The 21305-nt window shown below is 47.9% G+C and overlaps 1 protein-coding gene and 2 pseudogenes across 2 annotated transcripts in view; 1 reads left to right on the plus strand and 2 right to left on the minus strand.

Annotated features, from left to right (window-relative positions):
• Nucleotides 1-6245: 6245 nt before the first annotated feature.
• Nucleotides 6246-6398, minus strand: LOC123807273 (annotated as a pseudogene).
• A 2283-nt stretch (nt 6399-8681) lies between these two features.
• LOC123807115 lies at nt 8682-9465 on the minus strand (annotated as a pseudogene).
• Nucleotides 9466-12949: 3484 nt separating this feature from the next.
• Nucleotides 12950-21305, plus strand: part of SRL (sarcalumenin) — a 40041-nt gene continuing 31685 nt past the window's right edge. Inside the window, exon 1 of one of the 2 annotated variants that reach the window (XM_045820767.1) lies at nt 12950-13189. In XM_045820767.1, coding sequence (XP_045676723.1) covers nt 13129-13189 — 61 coding nt within the window. In that variant the 5' untranslated portion in view covers nt 12950-13128. The remainder of the gene's footprint in view (nt 13190-21305) is intronic. The other variant, XM_045820768.1, reaches the window with a different exon arrangement.

The following is a 21305-nucleotide window of genomic DNA, read 5'->3' on the forward strand; positions in this document are numbered from 1 at the left end:
TCTTTTAGTTTTTGGTTGTGTGAGTTGTGAGTTTTGACAAATACATACAGTTGTACAACGACCACCACAATCCCCAAATTAGTTCCCTTATCCCCAGTGTTCCCACCATGTCCCTTTGTGGTCCACCCAGCTCCTGGTAACCATTGATCTATTTCTACAGGTTTGCCCTTTCCAAAATGTTGTAAGTGGGATCACAATATTTGGCTTTAAAAAAATAAGACATTTATTTCTGAGTGATGAAATTATGAGTAATTTTTAAAAGGATTTTTATTTATTTTTAGAGAGAAGGGAAGGGAGGGAGAAAGAGGGAGAGAAACATCAATGTGTGACTGCCTCTCGCCCGCCTCCAACCGGGGTCCTGGCCTGCCACAACCCAGTGCCCCAACTGGGAATCAAACCGGTGACTGTTGGGTTCACAGGCCAGCACTCAATCCACTGAGCTACACCAGCTAGGGTAGTTATGAGTAATTTTATTTTATTTTTTCTCTTTTTAATATTTGGCTTTTGGAATCTGGTTTCTCTTAGCATTGAAACTAATTTTCTCTTTTTGGGTATACCTAGCTAATTTAGGTGTTGAATACGAGTCTGAGGGGAGGGGCTTAGCTAGGATGTGGGCGGGGACACCCCTTCCAAAGTCCAGTCCAGCAACCCCTTTTGGCCAGGCGTGAGGTGAGCCCCATAAGCTTCAGCGGTTTCCAAGAGGATCAACGGAGACTGCCGCGGTTCCAGTACACCTAGTCCAGGCTGGAGGCCCCACCTTTTTCCGGTGGCTGCTGGACTCCTCAGTTCCTATAGGCCAGAGGCGGGGCTTGGAGCGGAGCCAAGGAAATTCCCCACTCCCCAGACCAGCAGTGGCGCACCCTGATTCTGTAGGCGGTCTCACCAACAGCAGCGGAAGTCAGGGTGCACCGCCCCTGGCCCCGCCTTTTCCCGGACTTGCTTCGCTCCACCCTCCCCTGGGCGCGCATGCTCTCTGGCACCCCAGGCAGTTAGGCACGCCCTCTTCAAGCTTTGCTCCAGCTCCGGATCTTGCTCCAGGCGGCGCGCGCGCGCGCGCACGCGCTCCCGGCGATCAGTTGCAGCAAACATGACGCTTCCGCGTGTCTGCCGCGCGGAGGCGCTCGTCTTCTTCCTTCTGGGGCTGCCAGCGCTTCTGGAAGACGCGTTCTGTGGCACCGCGTAGTGGAGCTCGCGCTGTTGAGCGGAAGTCCGGGATGTCCCACACGTGACTTACGACAGTGTGGAGGCTGCGATAATAAAAGGTGACATTAATTTTAATAACGCGAATACTTATAACCCACAGTATCTGAAATATTGTCGTTTCAGTACAAATTAGGAATGTAAAATACAACACACGAAATACTTCTTGCCGAGTCTTGGAAATGGGTGCGGGGTCAAGGAGCCTGGTCCGGTCCACGGCCACACTTCGTGTGTGCAGTCTAGCTCTGGGAGCACATGTGAGCCAGACCTGGTGGTTAGAAAGTGCACAGTGTGTTGCAGTATGCAGAAGGTGGCCTGGGAGGAGGAAGAATTGGGGAAGATGTGGGAATGTTACCACACTCAAGGGGTTGGCTGCTTGGGGTGCTCCAGTCAAAACAAAAACAAAAACGAAAGTAAAGTAGTTTTATTTACTTGTGGCAAGTAAAGGAGGTGGGGGATTCATAGTCAAAGCTCTGCCTTTTCCAAGGGAGATTTAGCCATGGCTTGTACACTCTATTTGGTCAGTTACATGTTGATTTCTTCTTTATAGTTGGCTACTTTCATTCCATCATTTTTTGTCACCTCATCCAGTTTACAATTGCAGCCACAAAATACGGTGTTGTATTTTAACATTTAGTCAGAAATAACATTTAGCCCTGGCTGGCGTAGCTCAGTGGATTTAGCTCGGGCTGCGAACCAAAGTGTCGCAGGTTCGATTCCCAGCCAGGGTACATGCCTGGGTTGCAGGCCATAACCCCCAGCAACCGCACATTGATGTTTCTCTCTCTCTATCTCCCCTTCTTCCCTCTCTAAAAATAAAAAAAAAAAAGAAAGGAAAAAAGAAATAACATTTAGACCTGTCCAAACCTTGAGACCCGTGTCCTAACAGGAACGGGATCATAGAGGGCTTCCAAGTCATACTAAGAAGCTTGGACTTTATTTTTTGTGAAAGGGAGAGGGTCTAGGGGAGAGATGATTAACTCAACATTTAACAAGACCTGTTTTGAGAACATTTTTGAGAAATACTTATTGTGTAAAGTACACTCAGAAGAAGGAGTTAGCTTGTGTTCTGTGAATTTTCACAAATAATACACAACCATGTAGCCAGCACCCCACCTAGCCCTGAAGGGGTTTGTCTTTGAAAACTTTTTTTTTAAAGATTTCACTTACCATTTTTAGAGAGAGGGGAAGGGAGTGAGACAGAAAGAGAGGGTGAGAAACATCAATGTGTGGTTGCCTCTGACATGCCCCCTGCAGGGAACTTGGCGGACAACCCATGCATGGGCCCTGACTGGGAATCCAACCGGTGACCTTTTGGTTTGCAGGCTGGTGCTCAATCCACTGAGCCACACCAGCCAGGGCTCTATTTTAGATGTTTATACAAATCATATGGTATGTAGTTGACTCTTGAACAACACGGGGAAATTAGTGGCCCTGACCCTCCACACAGTTAAAATCTGTGTACAACTTCTGACTCCCCCAAAACTTAATTACAGTCATTGCTTGGTGTCCGTGGGGAATTGATTTCAGAATATCCCCCCCTTCTGTGGATACCAAAATCTGAGGATACTCAAGGCCCTTATATAAAGTGGTGTAGGATGGTGCATACAGATGGCCTGCTGTATCTGTTGATTTCTAACACTGGGTTGAATACTGTTTTTTGATCTGCGGTTGGTTGAATCCAAAGATACAAATCCCACGGATATGGAGGGCTGACGGTATATTCATTGAAAAAAGTCCTCATGTAATTGGACCTGCGCAATTCAAACCTACATTGTTCAAGGGTCAACTCCATATACTCTTTGGTTTATTTTGCCTAATATAATGTCTCTGAGATTCATTTTTTTGGTAAGATTTTATTTATTTATTTTTAGAGAGAGGGGAAGGGAGGGACAAAGAGAGGGAGAGAAACATTGATAGGTTGCCTCTTGCACACCCTCAACAGGGGACCTGGCCTGCAACCCAGGAATGTGCCCTGGCTGGGAATCGAACTGGCGACCCTTTGGTTCGCAGGCTGGTGCTCAATCCACTGAGCCACATGAGTCAGGGCCATTTATGTTTTTTGTGTATATCAGTAGTTTGTTTATTTTTATTGCTAAGTGTATTCCACTGTATGAATATGCCACAATTTGTTTAGCCATTCACCTAGTGATGGATATTAGGTTGTTTCTAACTTATGGCTACTGTGAATATATTTTAGTGGACACTATCCACCAAATTAATTGTGGCAATTTCCTCTCTGCCACCAAAATGAGATGGTAACGTGGCAGTGGAGGATAAGATACATCCTAAACATGTGCCATTGACTGTCTTTGGTTGTTCGTTCTTTGGGAGGGGGCTGGGCATTCTTGATACCTGATGGCCTCCCTGTCATATTTCAAGGGTCTATATTAGGGATAAAACTCATGAGAAATGTCTGTCTTCTCCCATGTTTTTTTTTAAAGAATTTATTAATTTTTAGAGAGAGGGGAAGGGAGGGAGAAAGAGAAATATTGATGTGAGAGAGAAACATCGATTGGTTGCCTCCTGTATGTGCCTTGACTGGGGACCCAAACTGAAACGCAGGCATGTGCCTTGACCAGGAATCGAATCGGCAACCTTTTGCTTTATGGGACGATGCCCAACCAGTTGAGCCACACTGGCCAGGGCTGTCTTCTCCCATGTTCTCAAGAGTGGTTACATTATACTGTGTCCTCTTTAAGAAGAGCCTCAGGCCCTGGCTGGTGTGGCTCAGGGGACTGAGAACCAGACTGCGAACCAAAGGGTTGCCGGTTCGATTCCCAGTCAGGACACATGCCTAGGTTGCAGGCCAGGTCCCCATTAGGGGGCACTTGAGAAGCAACCACACATTGATGTTTCTCTTCCTCTCTTCCCCTCGCTAAAACAAAACAAAACAAAACAAAACAAAACAAACAAAAAACTCCAGAGCATTAGAAGAAATTCCTGAGTCTCAGTACCAGAACTTATTATTTCACTTTTCCCAGGCAGTTGGCTTGTTCTTATTTTAAGGACAGTGTGAATTGGCAAGTGATCAAGTTACACACATGTGAGGGACTTAAGTATGTAGTGCTGTTTGCTTTTGTATCAGCCTTTTGTGAATGACTCCGTTTTGTGTGCTTGGCTTTTGTGTAGTTTTCTTCTACTTTTGCTTCTAGTTCTTGCTTTCTTGCTGTATTTTATGAGTACTTAAAAGTCACCTATATGCTTTTGTGGCATTGGGAGTAGGTTACAATAAACTCCCACTTAGGCTGATGTAGCTCAGTTGGTCAGAGTGTTGTCCTGTACACCAAAAGGTCACAGGTTTGATTCCTGGTCAGGGCACATGCCTAGGTTGTGGGTTTGATCCCCAGTTGGGTCATGTATGAGAAGCAGCTAATTGATATGTGTGTGTGTGTGTGTGCGCGTGTGTGTGTGTGTGTCGCTCTCTCTCTCTCTCTCCCCCCTCTCTCTACACCCCTGCCACCCTCCTCCATCTCTAGAAATCAACAAATGTGTACTTGGGTGAGAATTTAAATTAAATTAATTAAAATGAGAGAGTTTTCAAAAAATATAAATAAATGTTCCTTGTATCATGATGTAGGGCATCTTTGGCAGCACACTAGTCACCCCAGCTCTGAGATGTTTGAAGGGCCATTTGGTGAAACGGGCCTTCTTGTGACCTTGGCCTGCTTTAGTGGTTGATTAACTGACTCAGACCAGTATGTAAAGCACATGCAAATTCTCCAGTTGCCTCTTGGAGGGGGCTGGCCATGCATTCCTTAGCCTCATATTTTTGTTGGCTCAGGCTCCACCCTGTCCCACCCAAGTCTGTCCCACTGTCCCTTCTTTATCTAGCTGTTTTCCTGTGCTTTCCTGTATGCTATTGTCCCTGTGGTATTTGTCTTTTTCACTCTCTTCAGTTTTGTGTGCCCTCCTGTGCCCTACAAGTCCTGGACTGGGGTGGGGTTAGCGCCATCCCCTCTCCTGGTTCCCTCTCTTCTCCTGCCCTGCTGAGTTGCAGGTTTCTTCTGTTGATTGACAAGAGCATGTGCTGACCTAGAGCAGGGGGTAGGACTAGGGGCTGCAGGGCAGGCCCAGCCCTAAATCTCATAGCTGCAGAAAGGAATGAGCTCCCACACCCTCTGTCGCCTCCACAACCCTAGTGTTGGAAGGGAGCTAAGAGTTACAGCTGCAGAGTTTCTTCACTTAGGGGGCCCAAGTCACAGGGACCATCCTTCTGTGCAGCGTGTCTTGATGGACATCCTCAGAATCAAATTAGAGAGGAAACAGGAAAGTGCTTTGAGAAGGCTGCGGGTACTACACATGTACCAGAGATTAGTTTGTTGATACTTGTCTCTCTCACATTGCCTCTTGCCTTGTGAGAGATACAGAGGATACTCTGAAAATTCTGGTTGCAAAGAGAATTGATGAAAATCTCTTGTTTCCTTGTACGTAGGTGAAAATGTCAGTCTGCCTGGCCAGGCCTTGGGGGTTGAAGGGCTGCTTATCTGAGATCAAGGGTGAGATAGTCTCCATTCCCTACGGGATCTTCAAGGAGTGTGTCTCTGGCTGTGGGCGGAAAGCTGAGGTGGCAGGTGGGGAGGAGATCTAGAGCACTGTGGCTTATTCTAGACTTCATATCATATCCAAAACAGTGGAGTTGCTGCCCTCTGGTAGTGAATTCCTTGTCACTGAAGATATTCAAACAGAGGCTGGGTATGTATCTGTCAGAGTTATCGTGGAGGAGATTCCTGCTGTGGTTGGGAATTTGGGTCCTTCACAGGTAGGTGACCTATAATTACTTAGATAAATGAGAAAATACTCCCCATGAGGGTTACTTGCTATACTGCATTGGTGCTGAGTGTGAAGCAGATCCAGACAGTGGCCTGCATTGTCACTGTTCCACTTGGTTTCCCCAGCTCTGAAGGAGCTGTTTCAGGTATGGGTTAATTTAGCAAGTCAGTTGCCGAAAGAGGGATCAGAATATAGAAAATATCGGAGGGTAAGGACCCTTAGGCTGAGGACTCTGGCAGCTTCTGTTTGTTTGTTTGTTTGTTTGTTTGTTTGTGAATTTAGTCCTCTACTACCACAAACTATGCGGTTGAGTTTCCCACATTTGGGGAAGTCCCAGGGGGCGACATATCTGGAGTGTAATCGATAAGCCTCACCCTGGGAAAACCACCTTCATGATCATGGTATCTCCCCTGCCAGGTAAGTATGGCAGCTTCTCTGTTCATAACTGGGCTAGGAGAAGGGGAGGTCTTTGCTCTGGGAAGGTGGCATAGTGGTGGTGTGATGTGGGATGAAACCAGTGGGGAGATTTAATAGGCTAAGTGAGGTCTGTTTAAGAATTTGTGACTTCTGGTCAATTTGGCAGCATAGGTAAACATGGCTCGTCTCCTCTCACAACCACATCAAAATTACAACTAAAATATAGCGCAACTGTCACTCAGAACCATCAGAAATCAAGTTAAATGGAAGTCTGACAACTACAGAATTAAAGAAACCACATTCATCCAGACTGGTAGGAGGGGCACAGTTGTGGAACAGGCTGGTCCCATATCCATGTATGGTGGATAAAAATTTGGGAGGCATATCTTGGGAGTGAGGAGTCCCAGCCCCACACGAAGGCCCCCAGCCCAGGGTTCCGTTGCCAGGAAGATAAGCCCCCATAATTTCTGGCTGCAAAAACCAGTGGGGATTGAGTTGGTGGAAGAAACTTCTGGAGTCCCAAGCAGTTACTCTTAAAGAATCCACACACAGACTTACTCAGACTTACTACCTCTGATTAGCACTAGGGTAACAGTTTGAATGGCACCAGTGGCTACAGGGAGAAAGTGAAGTGTCTAGCCCTGGCTGGTGTGGGCCAAACATATATATGGCATGAATTTTCTGTGTGTGTGTGTGTGTGTGTGTGTGTAACATAAAAGTTGCCATCTTAACCATTTTTAATGTACAATTCAGCAGCATTAAGTATATTCACAGTGTTGTGCAACCATCACACTTACTTCAGAACTTCGTTCTAAGTAGAAACTCCATACCCATTAAACAATAACTCCTGTCCCTCTTTCCCCCCAGCCCCCTGAAAACCACTATTCTACTTTCTGTCTCTATGAATTTGTCAAGTTCTAGGTACCTCATATGAATCGACTCCTACAATATTTGTGTATTATAGCCTGAATTGTGTATCCCTTCAAATTCATGTGTTGAAGTTCTAGCCTCCAGTACCTCAGAATGTGACTCTGTTTGGAGATAGGGTCCTCACAGAGGTGATTGAGGTGAAATGAGGTCATAGAGATGGGTCCTAACCTGATATTACTGGTGTCCAATAAGAAAAGGAGGTTAGGACACATAACGCAGACTGAGGGATGAACATGTCAGGACACAGTGAGAAGGTGGCCTTTTGCAAGCAAGGAGAGCAGCCTCAGAAAAAAACAAACCTACTCACACCTTGATTTTGGACTTCCAGCCCTCAGAACTGACAAAATAAATTTCTGTTGTTTAAACCCTCCAATCTGTGGTATTTTGTTATGGCATCTTGAGCTGGCTGATACTTTAGTCTTTTTTGTAACTAGCTTTTTTTCAGTTAGGGTAGCATTTTCAATATTCATCCATGTTGTAGCATGTATTAGAATTTTTTTTTTAAGTGGCTGAGTGGGTAGACTACATTCAGTTTATCCATTCATTTGCTGATGGACACTTGGGTTGTTTCCACCTTTTAGGTATTGTGAGTAATGCTGCATTGACCATGGGTATACAAGGATCTGTTTGAGCCCAAACGAAGTATCTTTATTTAGTTATTTTAGGAATCTGGGTTTTTTCCCATTGGAGAACCAGTGTAACAAACTTAGGCTTATTGAAGATGAAATCAGTAACTAAGACTCTGCAGGGCCCACCCCCAGACAGCACCAATAGCTGTGCTTACCCTGACCCCAGTTCCTCCTGCCCCAAAAAGGACAGCCGTGTGAAGAACCCAGGGTCAGTTGAGGCTACTTTCCACAATTGCAGCCCCCTTCATCTACCCTCAATTGACACACACCCTCTGGATCAGCAGGCTGGGTTTAGGCCTAAGGAGGGAACAGTAAGTTTCTCAGGGTGGCAGGGAATCACAGGTACAACTCAACCTGCTCAAAATCCCAAGTTAGCAAAGGAAGACGAGGAAAATTGGCTTGCCCACCCACAGTCCTTCCCCCAGCCACCCCAGATGATATTGTCACATTCTTGATAAGTAACACTGTGATTCTGAGGTGCCAGTGGGGCTCCCCGTGGCTTCAACACCCCAGAGGAGATTACTGCAAAAGGCTCAGAGCCCAGGAGAGGGGGAAGGCATTTGCCCCACCGCCTGCTCTCTGTTAGCTAGCTGAGCTGCTGCCCTCAGCTTGTGCCTGGGGTGCATGTGAGTCCTCTTCCCTCTGGAATATCCATACTGGGAACCAGTCCTTCTGTCACAGAGAAATCAGTTCCAAGAGGCTCATTTTTCCCCAACCTGTGAGGAAGGAAGGCTACACTAGCTTCTTAGCTTCAAAGAAGCTCTTGAAATGTCACATCTGCCAGACACTGATGGCTAGGAGGATGAGGGTTTGCAGAATTGACCACCACAGCACCTGCTGGTTGATGCTTTCACTAATCTGCTGGAAGCACTCCTCTCGCTACCGCTGGTAGTTCTAGATCTGCTGCACTTGTTCCACCATTTGACATACTTGTAGCTGCAACTCACTCAGCTTGTTTTTGGCAGCAATTTCTGCACAGTCATTGGTGCGTTCACCCACCTGAATGTTTAGATGAACTCTCAACACGCCTCCAGCAAGAAGGGAGAACTTGGTGGAATTAAAGATAGATCTGATGGTGGCCAGGGGTGTAGGTTGTGAAAGTGAACCCGCCTTCAGAGCCATACTGACAGGCCAGAGTGACCTTGTCTTCTCAGTCCTTCACCTCCATGAACATGCCAAGCCTGGGGGTGGCTGGCTGGTACTTCTGCTGCTTGTCATACAGCTGCATGTGGTACTTTCTTATAACCATCGTCTTGTCTGGAATCTCCTCTTGAAAGCACTTCTTCTCTGTCTCCCTAATGTGGAAGTACAGCATGCCACCATGGGTCACTGGACCTCACAGGGAATCAAACAAGGTATCTTTAAAGCAAATGCAGTTAACCCTTTAAACAGTACTAGGCTCACCCTTTCCCTTCCTGCCTGGGTTGGGGTTCTGTGGTTTTCTCTGATGCTTCAGCCTGTGCCCATTCTCTGTCCCCGTGCCTCCCACACAGCTCTCCGCATCTTTCCCTGACATGCTGGTTCTTCTCCTCCCCTGATGGTGTTTGCTTGGACTTATGCGAAAAGTCATGGGTTTGTGAGTCAGACAATCCAGGTTCCAATGCAGCAACTTCATTCCTTGTCGGTGATATTAAACAGGTCACTTCAGCTCTCTGAACGTCAGTTGTCTTCTTATAAAATGGTAATGTGTGCCCACCTCTTGTCACATGTGAAGCACAGAGTGGACACATCATCTAATTCCTATCCTCTCCATGATGAGGTGCTACCTTCTCCTCTCACGTTGGCCCCTCTGCCCAGCCATGAACATGAATTAGAAGATTCAGTATTGGTGTGTTAGTCAGGATTCTCCTGAGAAGCAGAACCAATAAGATGTGTATTTATAGAGAGAGACTGTGGGGCCTGGAAAGTCTGAAATCCACAGGGGAAGTTGACAGACTGGAAATTTCAGCAAGAGTCGATGTGGCAGTTGGAAGGCAATCTGAGGCAGTTCTTTTCTCCTCATGGAAGCTCAGTGTTTTCAACTGATTGGATGAAACCCACCAGTCTAGTGGAGGGTGATCTGTTTTACTTAAAGTCAACTGTTTTAAATGCTAATCACATCTAAAAATGCCTTCACAGCAACATCCAGACTAATGTTTGGCCAAACAGTGGGACACCACAGCCTAGTCAAGCTGCCAGAAAATTAACCATTGCAATTGGTGACTTGTCAGTTCTCTTCAAGTTAATCTGTAGTTCCATTGTAATTCTAGTTAAAATCCAAGGAGGCTTTAAAAAAAACAATTGGCAGGCTGATTCCAAAGTTCATATGGTAGGAAAAAGTAACTAGAATAGTCAAAACAACTTTGAAAAAGATCAAAGTTGAAGGGTTCACACTAGCTGATTCCAAGACTTACTGAGAACTCATGGTGATGAAGACAGGACGGTATCACTGAAAGGACAGACACACAGATCAGTGGAACAGAATGTGATCTAGAAATGGATTCACACACATCAGTCAATTGATTTTCAAAAAAGTTCAAAGGCAATTCAGTGGAGAAAGGATAGTCTTTTCAACAAATGCTGATGAAACAATTGGGTATCCATATGCAAACATCTCAATTTGTTCCATATTTTGCAACATATTTTAAAAAATAGCACAAAATGGATCATACATCTAAATGTAAACCTACAACTATTACACTTTTAATTTTTTTTTTATTTAGATAGAGGGAAAGGGAGGGAGAAAGAGAGGGAGAGAAACATCAATGTGTGGTTGCCTCTCACATGGCCCCCACTGGGGACCTGGCCTGCAACCTAGGCATATGCTTTGACTGGGAATCAAACCAGCAACTCTTTGGTTCATAGCCCGAGATCAATCCACTGAGCTACACCGGCCAGGGCTTCAACTATTACACTTTTAGAAGAAAGCAGGGAGAAATCTTGTGACCTTGGGCTAGGAAAAGAATTCTTAGGTATGACATTGGAAGCATAATTCAAAAAAGAACATAAAAGATGTGATGAAAATTAAGAATTTTTGCTCTTTGAAAGACACTTAAGTAAATGAAAAGACAAAACACAGACTGGGAGAAAGTACTTACAAAGACACAGCTGAAAAAAGGCTTGTATCCAGCATATATAAAGAACTCTCAAAACTCAATAAAAGAAAACCCAGAAAAATGGGCAAAAGCTTTCAACAAGCAACACCAAAGATGCGGACGACAAATACGAGCATGGAAACTTTAGTCAATAGGAAGATGCAAATTAGAACTACAGTGAGATATCACTATACACTTATAAGAATAACTAAAATTTAAAAGACTGACCATACCAAGTGTTGACAAGGATGTGGAGGAACTAGTGGTGGGGAACATAAAATGGTACAATCTTAGAAAAAAGTTAGACACCTATAATGTGACCCAACCATTTGACTGCTAGATATTTACCCAAGAGGAATGAAGGCATATGACCATATATTTATTTGTATATGAATGTTTATAGCAGCTGATTGGTAAAAGCCCAAACTCGGAAACTAATGTCTCTCAACAGGTTAATTGATAACAAATTGTGGTACAGTAAGTCTTCACTTAATGTCGTCAGTAGGCTCTGTGACCTTAAGTGAAACAACATAATGAAACCAGTTTTACCATAGGCTAACTTTTTTTTTTTGTCAACACGGACTGGATATTTTACTATACTAAGAGATTAATAAGAATCCCTGGCCGTGGTGGGGAGCCAGCTGGAAATTGTGGGCAGCATTTTCTCTCAGACTTGGGACCTGATTTGAGCTGGGGTATTGAAGGAAACCCCCTCTGGTTTGACATATATAATGTCTTTCCCCTGCCGAGGCCTTGCTTGTGATATGGCAGCGCCAAAGTTTCCTTTCAGAACATCTTCTGCCACAAGTATCCATTGAATTAGAGTACCATAGGCTAATTGATATAAACAAGAGTTAGTTTACTGTGGCATCTCATCAATGTTATCAGGAAACAATGTTGAATGAAAGGACATTCATTCAAGGACCTGCTGTATATTCACACAATGGGATACCACTCAGAATAAAAAGGAATGAACTATTGGTACATGCTACAGCATGAATAATGTTAAAAACAGTCGTGCTGAGTAAAAGAAGACAGATAAAAAGGAATCATATGGACATGATTCCATTTGTATAAAAATCTAGGAAACGCAAACTAGTGTGTAGTAACTGCAGATCAGTGGTTGCCTGGGAAGGGGTAAAGGGAGGGACTGTGAAGGGACAAAAGGAAAATTTGGGAGTGAGGAATCTTATTTTTTTACTGTCTCCGATTAGATGTCAGTAAAGCTGTTCTAGAGGTAAGTCACGCACAAGATACCTAATCGATTCTTGTTCCTTTTCAGGGGTGCTTACTGTTACCCTCACAATGACACCTTCCCCAGGCCAGACAAGCTAGTGTCTGCTTTACCTCAGCTTTTTAGAACTGGCTCTCAGGGGTTGTCACATGCTCTTAGGAAAATCGCATCAAATAGCACATCAAGGAGGTGACAGAAGGTTCTGGAACTCCTGCGCCACTGGAAATGCATCTCTGTCCTTCCACCCTCTGGCTTACAGCATCAGATGTGTCTCTTAGCTCCTCCCCCCAGCCTGGCCAATCAACATTCTGTCTCTTCCAGAGGTCTGGGAAGTTTAACTGCTAGCCATTGATCTCAAAGATGAGACATTGAGGCTTTTCCTTAACTAACCATTATGACTTTACCCTCCTGACCTTTGGAGAGGGGCTGAAACATATGTCTGTGGTTCTCAAATAGGGTCCTTGTTGCTTGGCCCTACACACTCCCTCCTTCAGAAAACAGACAAGTCAAGGTCGTGGACTTGCTGCAGACTTTGGATTAAGTTAGTGTGAATACTGGGAAGACTCAGGTCCCAGACCTAACTCAAGAGACGTCCCACTTTCCCCCCCTGCTTCCTCCACCCTGTGACCCACGTCATGTGACTTCAGGGCTGCTGTAGGAGAAGCACCAGCCAGGGCTTTGCCTTCCAGAGCCTGGCGGCTGGCACAGCAGTGGCAGAGCAAGCCTCCTCTCGGCCTCACAGGGCTGGTGCTGCTTCCGCATCACGCTTGTCCAGTTGCCCTAGTGACTGTGTGACCCTTCTCCCCCGCCCATGCTGCCACCAGCCCTATAAATAGAGGCAAGGAGCAGCTGGGCTCTCTTGGCAGTCACCATGAGGGCGCTGGTTCTGCTCTGCTGCTTTGTGGCGTCGTTCCTGCTCCCAGGACAAGCAGGTATGACCCCACCCCTGTGGGCCAGGCCAGACTTTGCTCCCGTCTGTGGTGTGGTGGGCTCGAGTGGTAGCGGGAGAATGAGGCTTCCAGGATTCCTGGGGCTGATGGCCGATCTAGTTTCATTCTCATTCTCTTCTCCCCTGGGGCCCAGGAGAAAGAACTGGGTGTGGAGAGAACCTGAGAGCATTCAAGGGGCTCTTGGGGAGGCCAGAGGGGGCAGAAACAGTGAACTGAGCGGTACAGGAAGGGGTGAGTTCTGAGCTAGGGGCCAGAGAGAAGGTCTGGCCAGTAGATGATGGAGAAGAAGATCCCAGAAGTCAAGACTAGAGGAGCCTCCTAGCCAGACAAAAGATCCAGTCTTGGAGCTGGAGAGGCCCCTGGAAGTCACTGAGTTGACTCTCTCCCCTGGTGGAAAGCTGGCAGGGGGCCTGGCTTTGCATAATTGAGGACAGGGGACAGAGTGGGGGTCGTCTGGGGAGCAGTGGGATAGAGTGGGGATCAGCTTGGGATGGAATTGGGGAGAGAGTTGAGGAATAGCTTGGAAACAATTGGACAGTGTTCATAAAAGGAACAGGACTGTTCTGGGCTTGTCTGGGGCTTTGTTAGAAGTGGCTGGGGGCCTGTGTGCCATGGTTTTTCTCTGACATCTCAGCACTGTGTGGCAGAAGCAGCTCTGGTTACAACATGGGGGTTATTTATAGGTGTGGAGGGAATACCAGAGCATTTTGCCACCTCTCTGTTCCTTAGATTCCTGGGGCGGGTTCCCCTTGGGGATGCTTTGGTGGGGGGTGCTCTGGGGACCCCCACAGGAATCTGGGTCTCTGCCTTGTCTTCCTGTGATTCTGCAGTCCTTATCTGTCCAGGGACCATGGGGGCCAGAGCTCTAGCCTTTCTGATCTTTGAGGTTCTGTTTTTGAGGTCCTAGTCCCAGCCAGGAGAGCAGGTGGTGGGGGCATCAGAAGCCATTATCTCAGGAGTTAGAGACCAAGATGGGGGGCTCCAGCTTTGAATGTGCTGCCGGGCCCTGCCCTTGTCTGCCCTTGAGTTAATTTGGGCTCCATGGGGCTGCAGTGGCTGGAGTGTAGAGGATTCCAAGCGGCTGTCAGGTGGCTAAGTATGGAAACAGCCATGTAATTGGATCCTGAGTCCCGATCCACTGCTACCCTCTCCCCTTCGCAACCCCTCCCCTCCTCTGCCCAGCCCCAGCTGCCACCTCTCTCTGCTTCCACACGACAGGCCCAGGAACTTTTAGCCTTTTAGGGACATCCTTTATCTTTCCTTCCAACAAGAGGAACTGGATGCGTGGAAAGCTCCTCAGGCTTGCTGGAGGACTCTACGATGGGGAAAGGAGGGAGTCTGGTGCTTTGTGCAAAGATTCTCTCTCTGCATGCTCTTTCCTTCCTGGAGCCTGAGCTGCACCCTGGCCTGGGTTCCAGGGAGGGGTTGTCCACCAGTGGGCAAGGTTCCCTCCCTCCTCACCCTGCTCACACTTGGGCTGTGGGTTCTTACCCATATGGATCTGATTACTACTCAGTTGTAGGTTGTATACCCCAAAAGATGGCTTCCTCCTGCACCCACTGGGAGGTTCCAACCATAAGGGTGGTTTCCCTCCACCCCTATAATGACTGTCTTTCCTACTGGTTGATATTCTCTCAGAATTGTGCCACCTAATAAATGCCACTCTGCCCACAGGCAGCAGCTTTGCTCCTAGACTTCCACCTCACCACTGGGTCCTCATTTCCATGCCCATGTAGCTTGCCTTTCATTGGGTGGCAGGTGTTCTTTCTACCCTCCCATTCCTGCCTCCTGGGGGCAGGGGTGCCATACACAGTTGACTTCCTTCTTTTGTCCTCATGTTGCTCTCATGGCCCTCTAGGCAGGATTGATGGACTCCACAGCCTCCTCTTCTTATCCCCAAGTGAGGAACCCCCTCCTTATGTCAGGACACAGGTAGAGCCACCAGACACCTCCCAGCCTTCTGACCACAGTCCTCTGTAACCACTGTGGTCCTCCTCTTTGTCTTGTGGACCTGGCCTGGGAACAAGCCTCCTCAAGTACAGGGTAAAGCAACCTTGAGTTGATTTGCTCTGTCTCCTCATTGTCAAGGTAAAGCAACAAAAGCCAGAGAAATGAGATGTGTTCAAGATTAGACTACTAGTTGGTGACAGGCACACCCAGCCTATGGCTAGCCTCACCCTACCTGGGAGTGCCTGTCCTCCCTTGGCCTCCCTGAACTACTCTGCTCGTCGGGGCATGTGAAGGGTGGTAGAGAGGCTGCTCGAGGGTAGCTTCTTCCCTTAGGATGCAGGACAAGAATGATGCCATTGGTTCTTTGACTATTTGGAGGGTTGGGGTGGGGGGTGGGGGTTAGGAAAAAACTTTTCTTTGGGTTTAAGCCATTGGCTGAATTTGGGACATCTTTGTTCCCTGTTGTCTGCTGGATGCAAAGAGACACTGGGGGTGTTGTGAGTCTGTGCATCCCCTGTCCTCCAGCCCAGTCCCAGTTGCAGATGTGCAAGTCTGCTCTGGCCCCCACCCAGAGATCCCAGATGGTGAGAGGTTAGTGCATGTGGAGGCTGACCCACCCTTCCATGAGAGATGAGGGTGCATGGTGACCACCAGGAAGTGTGCCCTCCTAAGATCCCCTCCTCACCCACCTCAGTCTAGTTTCTGGAAAGAGGCCCATTTACATCTTCTCACCAGGGCTGTGCAGCAGCAGCTGCGATCAACCACGGGGGAAGCTGCTGGGAAAAAGTCATGAACTCAGGGGTCCTGAGAAAAGAGCAGATGCCAAAGACTTTCCAGCCCCTGTAAGCTGTGTCTCTAGCAGGTTCCTGATTCCTAGCCCAGTGTATCTTGGTGAGCATCTTGTTCACCATGTCCCTCACTAAGTTTGTGAAGTGCCCGTCTGGGATTTGGTAATGGATGCTCCCTCCCAGATGTGGATGCCTTGTTTGATGGCCTGTGAAATGGCATTTTGGAAGTGCTGATTTTGTTCCATGTCTGGGTGTGACAGTAAAGGTCACACAGCTAGTTCATGGTATAGCCAGAGCTGGAATTCAGGTTCTCTTATTTTTCATCCAGTGCTTTTAAAAGCTACTTACACCCTCAGAAGGAGGTCCCCATGAGGCTAGTAGCATTGAGCTGGCAATTTGGTGCTTACTTAGGTGTGGTGGGCTGGGACCCAGCCTAGTCCTTATGGACACAGAAGGACAGCTGTTCTTCCTCTGACCTGATCTGAGGGGCTGAGGACAGGGCTTAGGTGCTGTGCCTCCTGACCTGGAACAAGGGTGGTACCTAGGGGCATGAGAAGGGGTGCGGTACCTAGGGGTCTGCCACTGTAGGATGTGGGGTTTAACCCTTTCTCCTGGGCACCTCCCCTACTCCAAATCCAAACCCAGACCCACTTATTGCAAAACCCCTTCATTTAAGTATTGGCTGGAGTATGTGAAGCCCTTTCATTCAAACACTTTCCCACATTTCACCATTTACTCATTTATCCCAGACTTATTATGTGCCTACTATTTCTTGGGTGTCCTACTAGAGGAATTCAAATAGAAATCTTGTCCTTGGTGAGCTAACAGTTCAGTAGTAGAAACAGGATGTCTTCTGCTTTAAGGCTGTACATGTGAAGATCAGACATATGGCCCTGACTAGTGTGGCTCAGTGGATTGAGTGCCGGCTTGCAAAGCAAGGGGTTGCTGGTTTGATTCCCAGTCAGGGCACATGCCTGGACTGCAGGCCAGGTCCCCAGTTGGGGGCGCATGAGAGGCAACCACACATTGATGTTTCTCTTCCTCTTTCCTCCCTCCTTTCCTCTCTGAAAGTAAATAAATGAAGTCTTTTTTTTAAAGATTTCATTTATTTATTTTTAGAGAGGGAAGGAGGGAGAAAGAGAGAGAGAGAGAAATATCAATGTGTGGTTGCTGGGGGCCGTGGCCTGCAACCCAGGCAGGTGCCCTGACTGGGAATCGAACCTGCGATGCTTTGGTTCGCAGCCTGCACTCAATCCACTGAGCTATGCCAGCCAGGGCTAATAAATGAAATCTTAAAAAAAAATCAGACATATGGAGGTGTCAGAGAGAGGAACAGGTGAATTGAGGTGGGATGCAGGTGAGTGGGGAGGTTGTTTTTAACTGAGTGGATCAGGAAGTGTTTTATAGATGAGGGAATGTTTGAGTTGGATCCTGAAGAAAGTAAATTCAGACATGAAAAGATGGAAGGAAGAGAATTCCATGTAAGAGAAGGGGGTGAGCAAACTCATGGCATCAGGAAAGAGTGGAGCCCTGGGGAGAACAGGAAGGGACACGTTGTTCCACCTGGGATAAGGGCAGGCAGAGAGAAGAGAGGGTCATGGGGAATCTCTCTGGAGGGCTAGGTTGGGGCCAACGTGTCAAGGGCCTTGAGCACCGGACTGAGGACAAGGGCTTTGCTCTGTGGGTAGTGAGTAATCACTGAGGGCTTCAGAAGAATCCATCTGGCAGTTGTTTGTAGGGAGGAGTAGAACAAGGGAAGATCTATTAGACAGCCACGTCAGAAATGCATGTGTGAACTTGGGCGAGGGAGCAGGAGTGGAGAGGAGGGGCAGACATTACAGAGCTGGGTCAGAATCACTCCTCAATTTGGGAGCTAGATGGGAAGGAGCCCTTGTGGGTTTAGTGCAGGTTACATGATCTTGCCAGAAAAGGAAACCAGGAACATAAAAGAAAATAACAGATTTTTTAAAAGTTCAGTTTGGGTAGTTTTGAATTTTGTGTGCCAATTGGAGATATATAGTCAGGAAAGTGGGATTGGAACTGAGGAGGGAAGTCAGGCCCAGGGATCTGGAAGTGAGATTCGTTTGGGTAAAGATGAGGGTGAGGTTGTGAGACTGCTGAGGGAGCTACAGATTTGGGGAGGGGGAAGAGAAAGAAGATAAATGGCCTCCAGGAAGAGACAGTGACCTGGAAGCCAAGGGAAAGGATGTTTCCTAGAAGGGGTGGCCAACAGGATTTGATACCAGAGATGCTGAGGAAGAGATCATGGACATTATGAGGGGCCATGTGTATTTAGTGAGGACAGGGAGGAGGCAGCATGTTCAGAAGGTAAGACTGTTAACATTTTGAGTTTGGGACGGATAGAGGACAGTAAGAGTGAGCGGGGGTGGTTGAGAATTTTCTTTCTCATACTAGAGAAGACTAAGTGTGTTTGTGGGCCAGTGGAGAGGGGGTGAGGAAGTGACTGAAATGCCAGATGCTTGAGGAAGGTGGATGAGGTCTGAGGTAGATCTTAAGGGGCACATACCACAGCACTGTAGAGCCCTCAGAGGTTCCTGAGTAGCCCTGCTATCAGCCAGGGAGCTGAACTAGTAGGAATCCTGGTCTACACTGGGGATTGCTACAGAGGATCTGGAGGGCCTCAGAGGGGAGGGAACTAGACTGATCTTCCCAAGAACCCTGTGGGGTGGAAAGGGAGCTGGCTGCTCTGAGTTGTCAGGTATTGGACTCAGGGCCAAGATCAGAGCCTGGTTCCCAGAGTCTCTCCCCAGTACTGGAGAGACCCAGCGCCGGAGATGAAGTGAGTGAGTCAGCAATTTAGTCTCAGTGAATGTTAGTCTTGCTGTTGGTGAGCCGGCCCCTCAAGCCAGGTGCTGTAGAGAAGACAAAATCCAGGCTCCACCGCCTAAGGCATTCATTCAGCAGATGTCCACTGGGTCTACAATGGGTACCAACAGAGTACTGGGTTTGCACTCTGTCGGGATTAGTGGTTTCAGTGGAAGTTGCTGCAGAGGCACATGGCCCGAGTTTCCTGGGTAACAACCTCAGTTCTCATTCTTCCTTATGGAATGGATGGAAACTGCCCGGGCGCAGGTTCCCTGCTAGGTCTTTTCCTGGCAGGAAGGCCTCTACCTCCTCCCACCCCCATAGCCCATCAGCATGGCTCATTTTGGGATAAGAAGGGGACTGAGTGAGAGGAGCTAGTCGAGTCAGTGGGCTGGCTTGTGTTCTCTCACCACCTGCTCTGGGGGTTCAGGCCCCTTGAAGACTGCTCACATGCTTCTCAAGGGCCTTCTGAGACTTGAAAACTAGAAGTCTATCTTCGGACTCCTGCATTAGCTCTGTAGGGTCCTTTTCTTTTGGTGGTTCCCTTCCCTCCTCCCACACTGGCCCTGCACTGTCCCCCCTCCTAACATGTGCCATTGGCAAAGGTCCTGAAACTCATTCTAATAAGTGCCAATGGCTCAACACTTAGACTGTCATTTTCCCAAATTCCTTTTTGTTTTAAAGGAGTTAGAAGATTTTAGCTCAAGGAATGCACATCTAACAAGGAATTTCCCATTGCTTTGGTGGGTGAGGTCTCACCCAAAGTCCCTAGTCATAGCATTGTGAGGCAATATATAGTCCACTCCACCTGAGCACAGAGGGGCTGAACTATGGAGTGGGGCTTTCTCTACCTGTCCTGAAAGAGTGAGTGAATGAATGAACTGGAGCCATGGTGGACACAGCTGTAAGCCTGCCAAACTGGATTTGACCAGTGCTCTGCTCACTCCCAGCCCTGGTGTCCTCAGTAGGAGGCAAAGGGGGCAACATAATTTGTCAAATGGGATGGGTCACATTTAGCTGAGTTTTTGGAGCCATTTTCCTGGTGTGTGTCGCCTGTGCTGTCATCTCTCTCTGGGATCAGGAAGTCTTGTCCCATATTGGTTTCAGTTTTATACCTCTTTAGCCCCAAAGGTGGGTTTTTGCTCAGGATCAAGGTCCCAGGCACCCTTTTGCCTAAGGGACATGCCTGTCCTTGTCACTTTCTAGTGTTCTCTCACAGAGGGCTTTGGAGCAGGAGCAGCCTTTCCTGAGCTGCCCAACCTCAGGAAGGGGGGCTTGGGTGACAGAATTGGCTCCTGCCTTTTAAATTCCCCAAGCTATCGGAAGTCAGCCATTCATGGGGAAGCCAGCCTTCATGGGGCCTACAGCAGCCTCCTCTCCCCCAGCCTCCAGCTCTTCCTTAGCTGGTGTAAAGGGGAGGCTGCATGCTGGGTTGAGTTGGTGGGTGTGCCCAGAGGCCCGATTCTGAAGAAGACCATGAGGCTCTGGTGCTGGTGTCAGCTCCTGCCTGGCCATTCCAGAAGCCTGTTCCCCTGGGATCATGTCATTGAGATCACAGGAAATCAGAGTCTCCATGGCTTCATTCAGTTCCAAATCCTGGGGCCCAGAAGGATTTCAGGTAGGATGTTGGTCCAGCTGGGGCAGGCTCCCTGGGCTCATTGCAAGGGTGTGAAGGGATGACAAGAGGATTTCTCTTCTGACTCGGGTGGATGCCAGCCCCCTGCCCTACCTCTGCCTAGGTCTTTGTCCTTCACAACCTTGAAAGCGCTAGTCCTCTAGTCCTCTGACAGCTAAGACTGACAGAACGAGTGTGGGCTGGAAGGAGGGCTCAGCGCAGAGTCCTGGGGACGTGGGAGATGTAGCTGTCCCTTGGGAACCCACCCTGGGTTGAGAAACCAGGATGGAATCATGCTTGGGGTAAGGGGCAGTCTATGAACAGCAGGAGCCAACACAGATTGGGTAGCTGCAGGACCTTAGAGGGAGAAGAGTAGGGTTGATTAATCATACAAAGTGGGTGCTTGAAAGAGAGACAGGAAAGGTGAGGAGATGAGGGTCCCTCTCTGAAAGGCCCAGCTCTTCAGCCTGAGGCCATGCTATGCCCCTCATGAGGTCCTGGCCAGCCACACTGTGCAGGCAGGGACTACCGACATTTCTGCTCCCAGGAGCTGACCTATATGGGGAGATGACACGCACTGAAAAAAATGTAACTAACACCGCAGCAGCTCTGGTTAGAGTTCAGAGGAGGGCTGGAAGGTCGGCCTCTCAGAGGAGCAGGGTTCCCACTGGCCTGGGTTGAAGCGGATGGTCACTGGACTGTCAGCTCCAAGAGGATAGAAGCTGTGTGTTTGTTTTATTTACTCACCACTGCGTCACCAACACTTAGCATGCGCTTGGCTCATTGAAGGCCTTCAACCATGTAGATGAATGAGTAGATGATTTGTGCAGGCAGAGCTGTAAGAACATCTGAAAGGTGATCGAAGCCAGGAGTAGGGAAGCTCAGAGCATTGCACTGGAAGGGACAGGGTGAGATCAGC

The sequence above is a fragment of the Phyllostomus hastatus genome, unplaced genomic scaffold, assembly GCF_019186645.2.
Source record: "Phyllostomus hastatus isolate PE091 unplaced genomic scaffold, TTU_PhHast_1.1 phas_scaffold_442, whole genome shotgun sequence".
Classification (NCBI taxonomy): domain Eukaryota; kingdom Metazoa; phylum Chordata; class Mammalia; order Chiroptera; family Phyllostomidae; genus Phyllostomus; species Phyllostomus hastatus.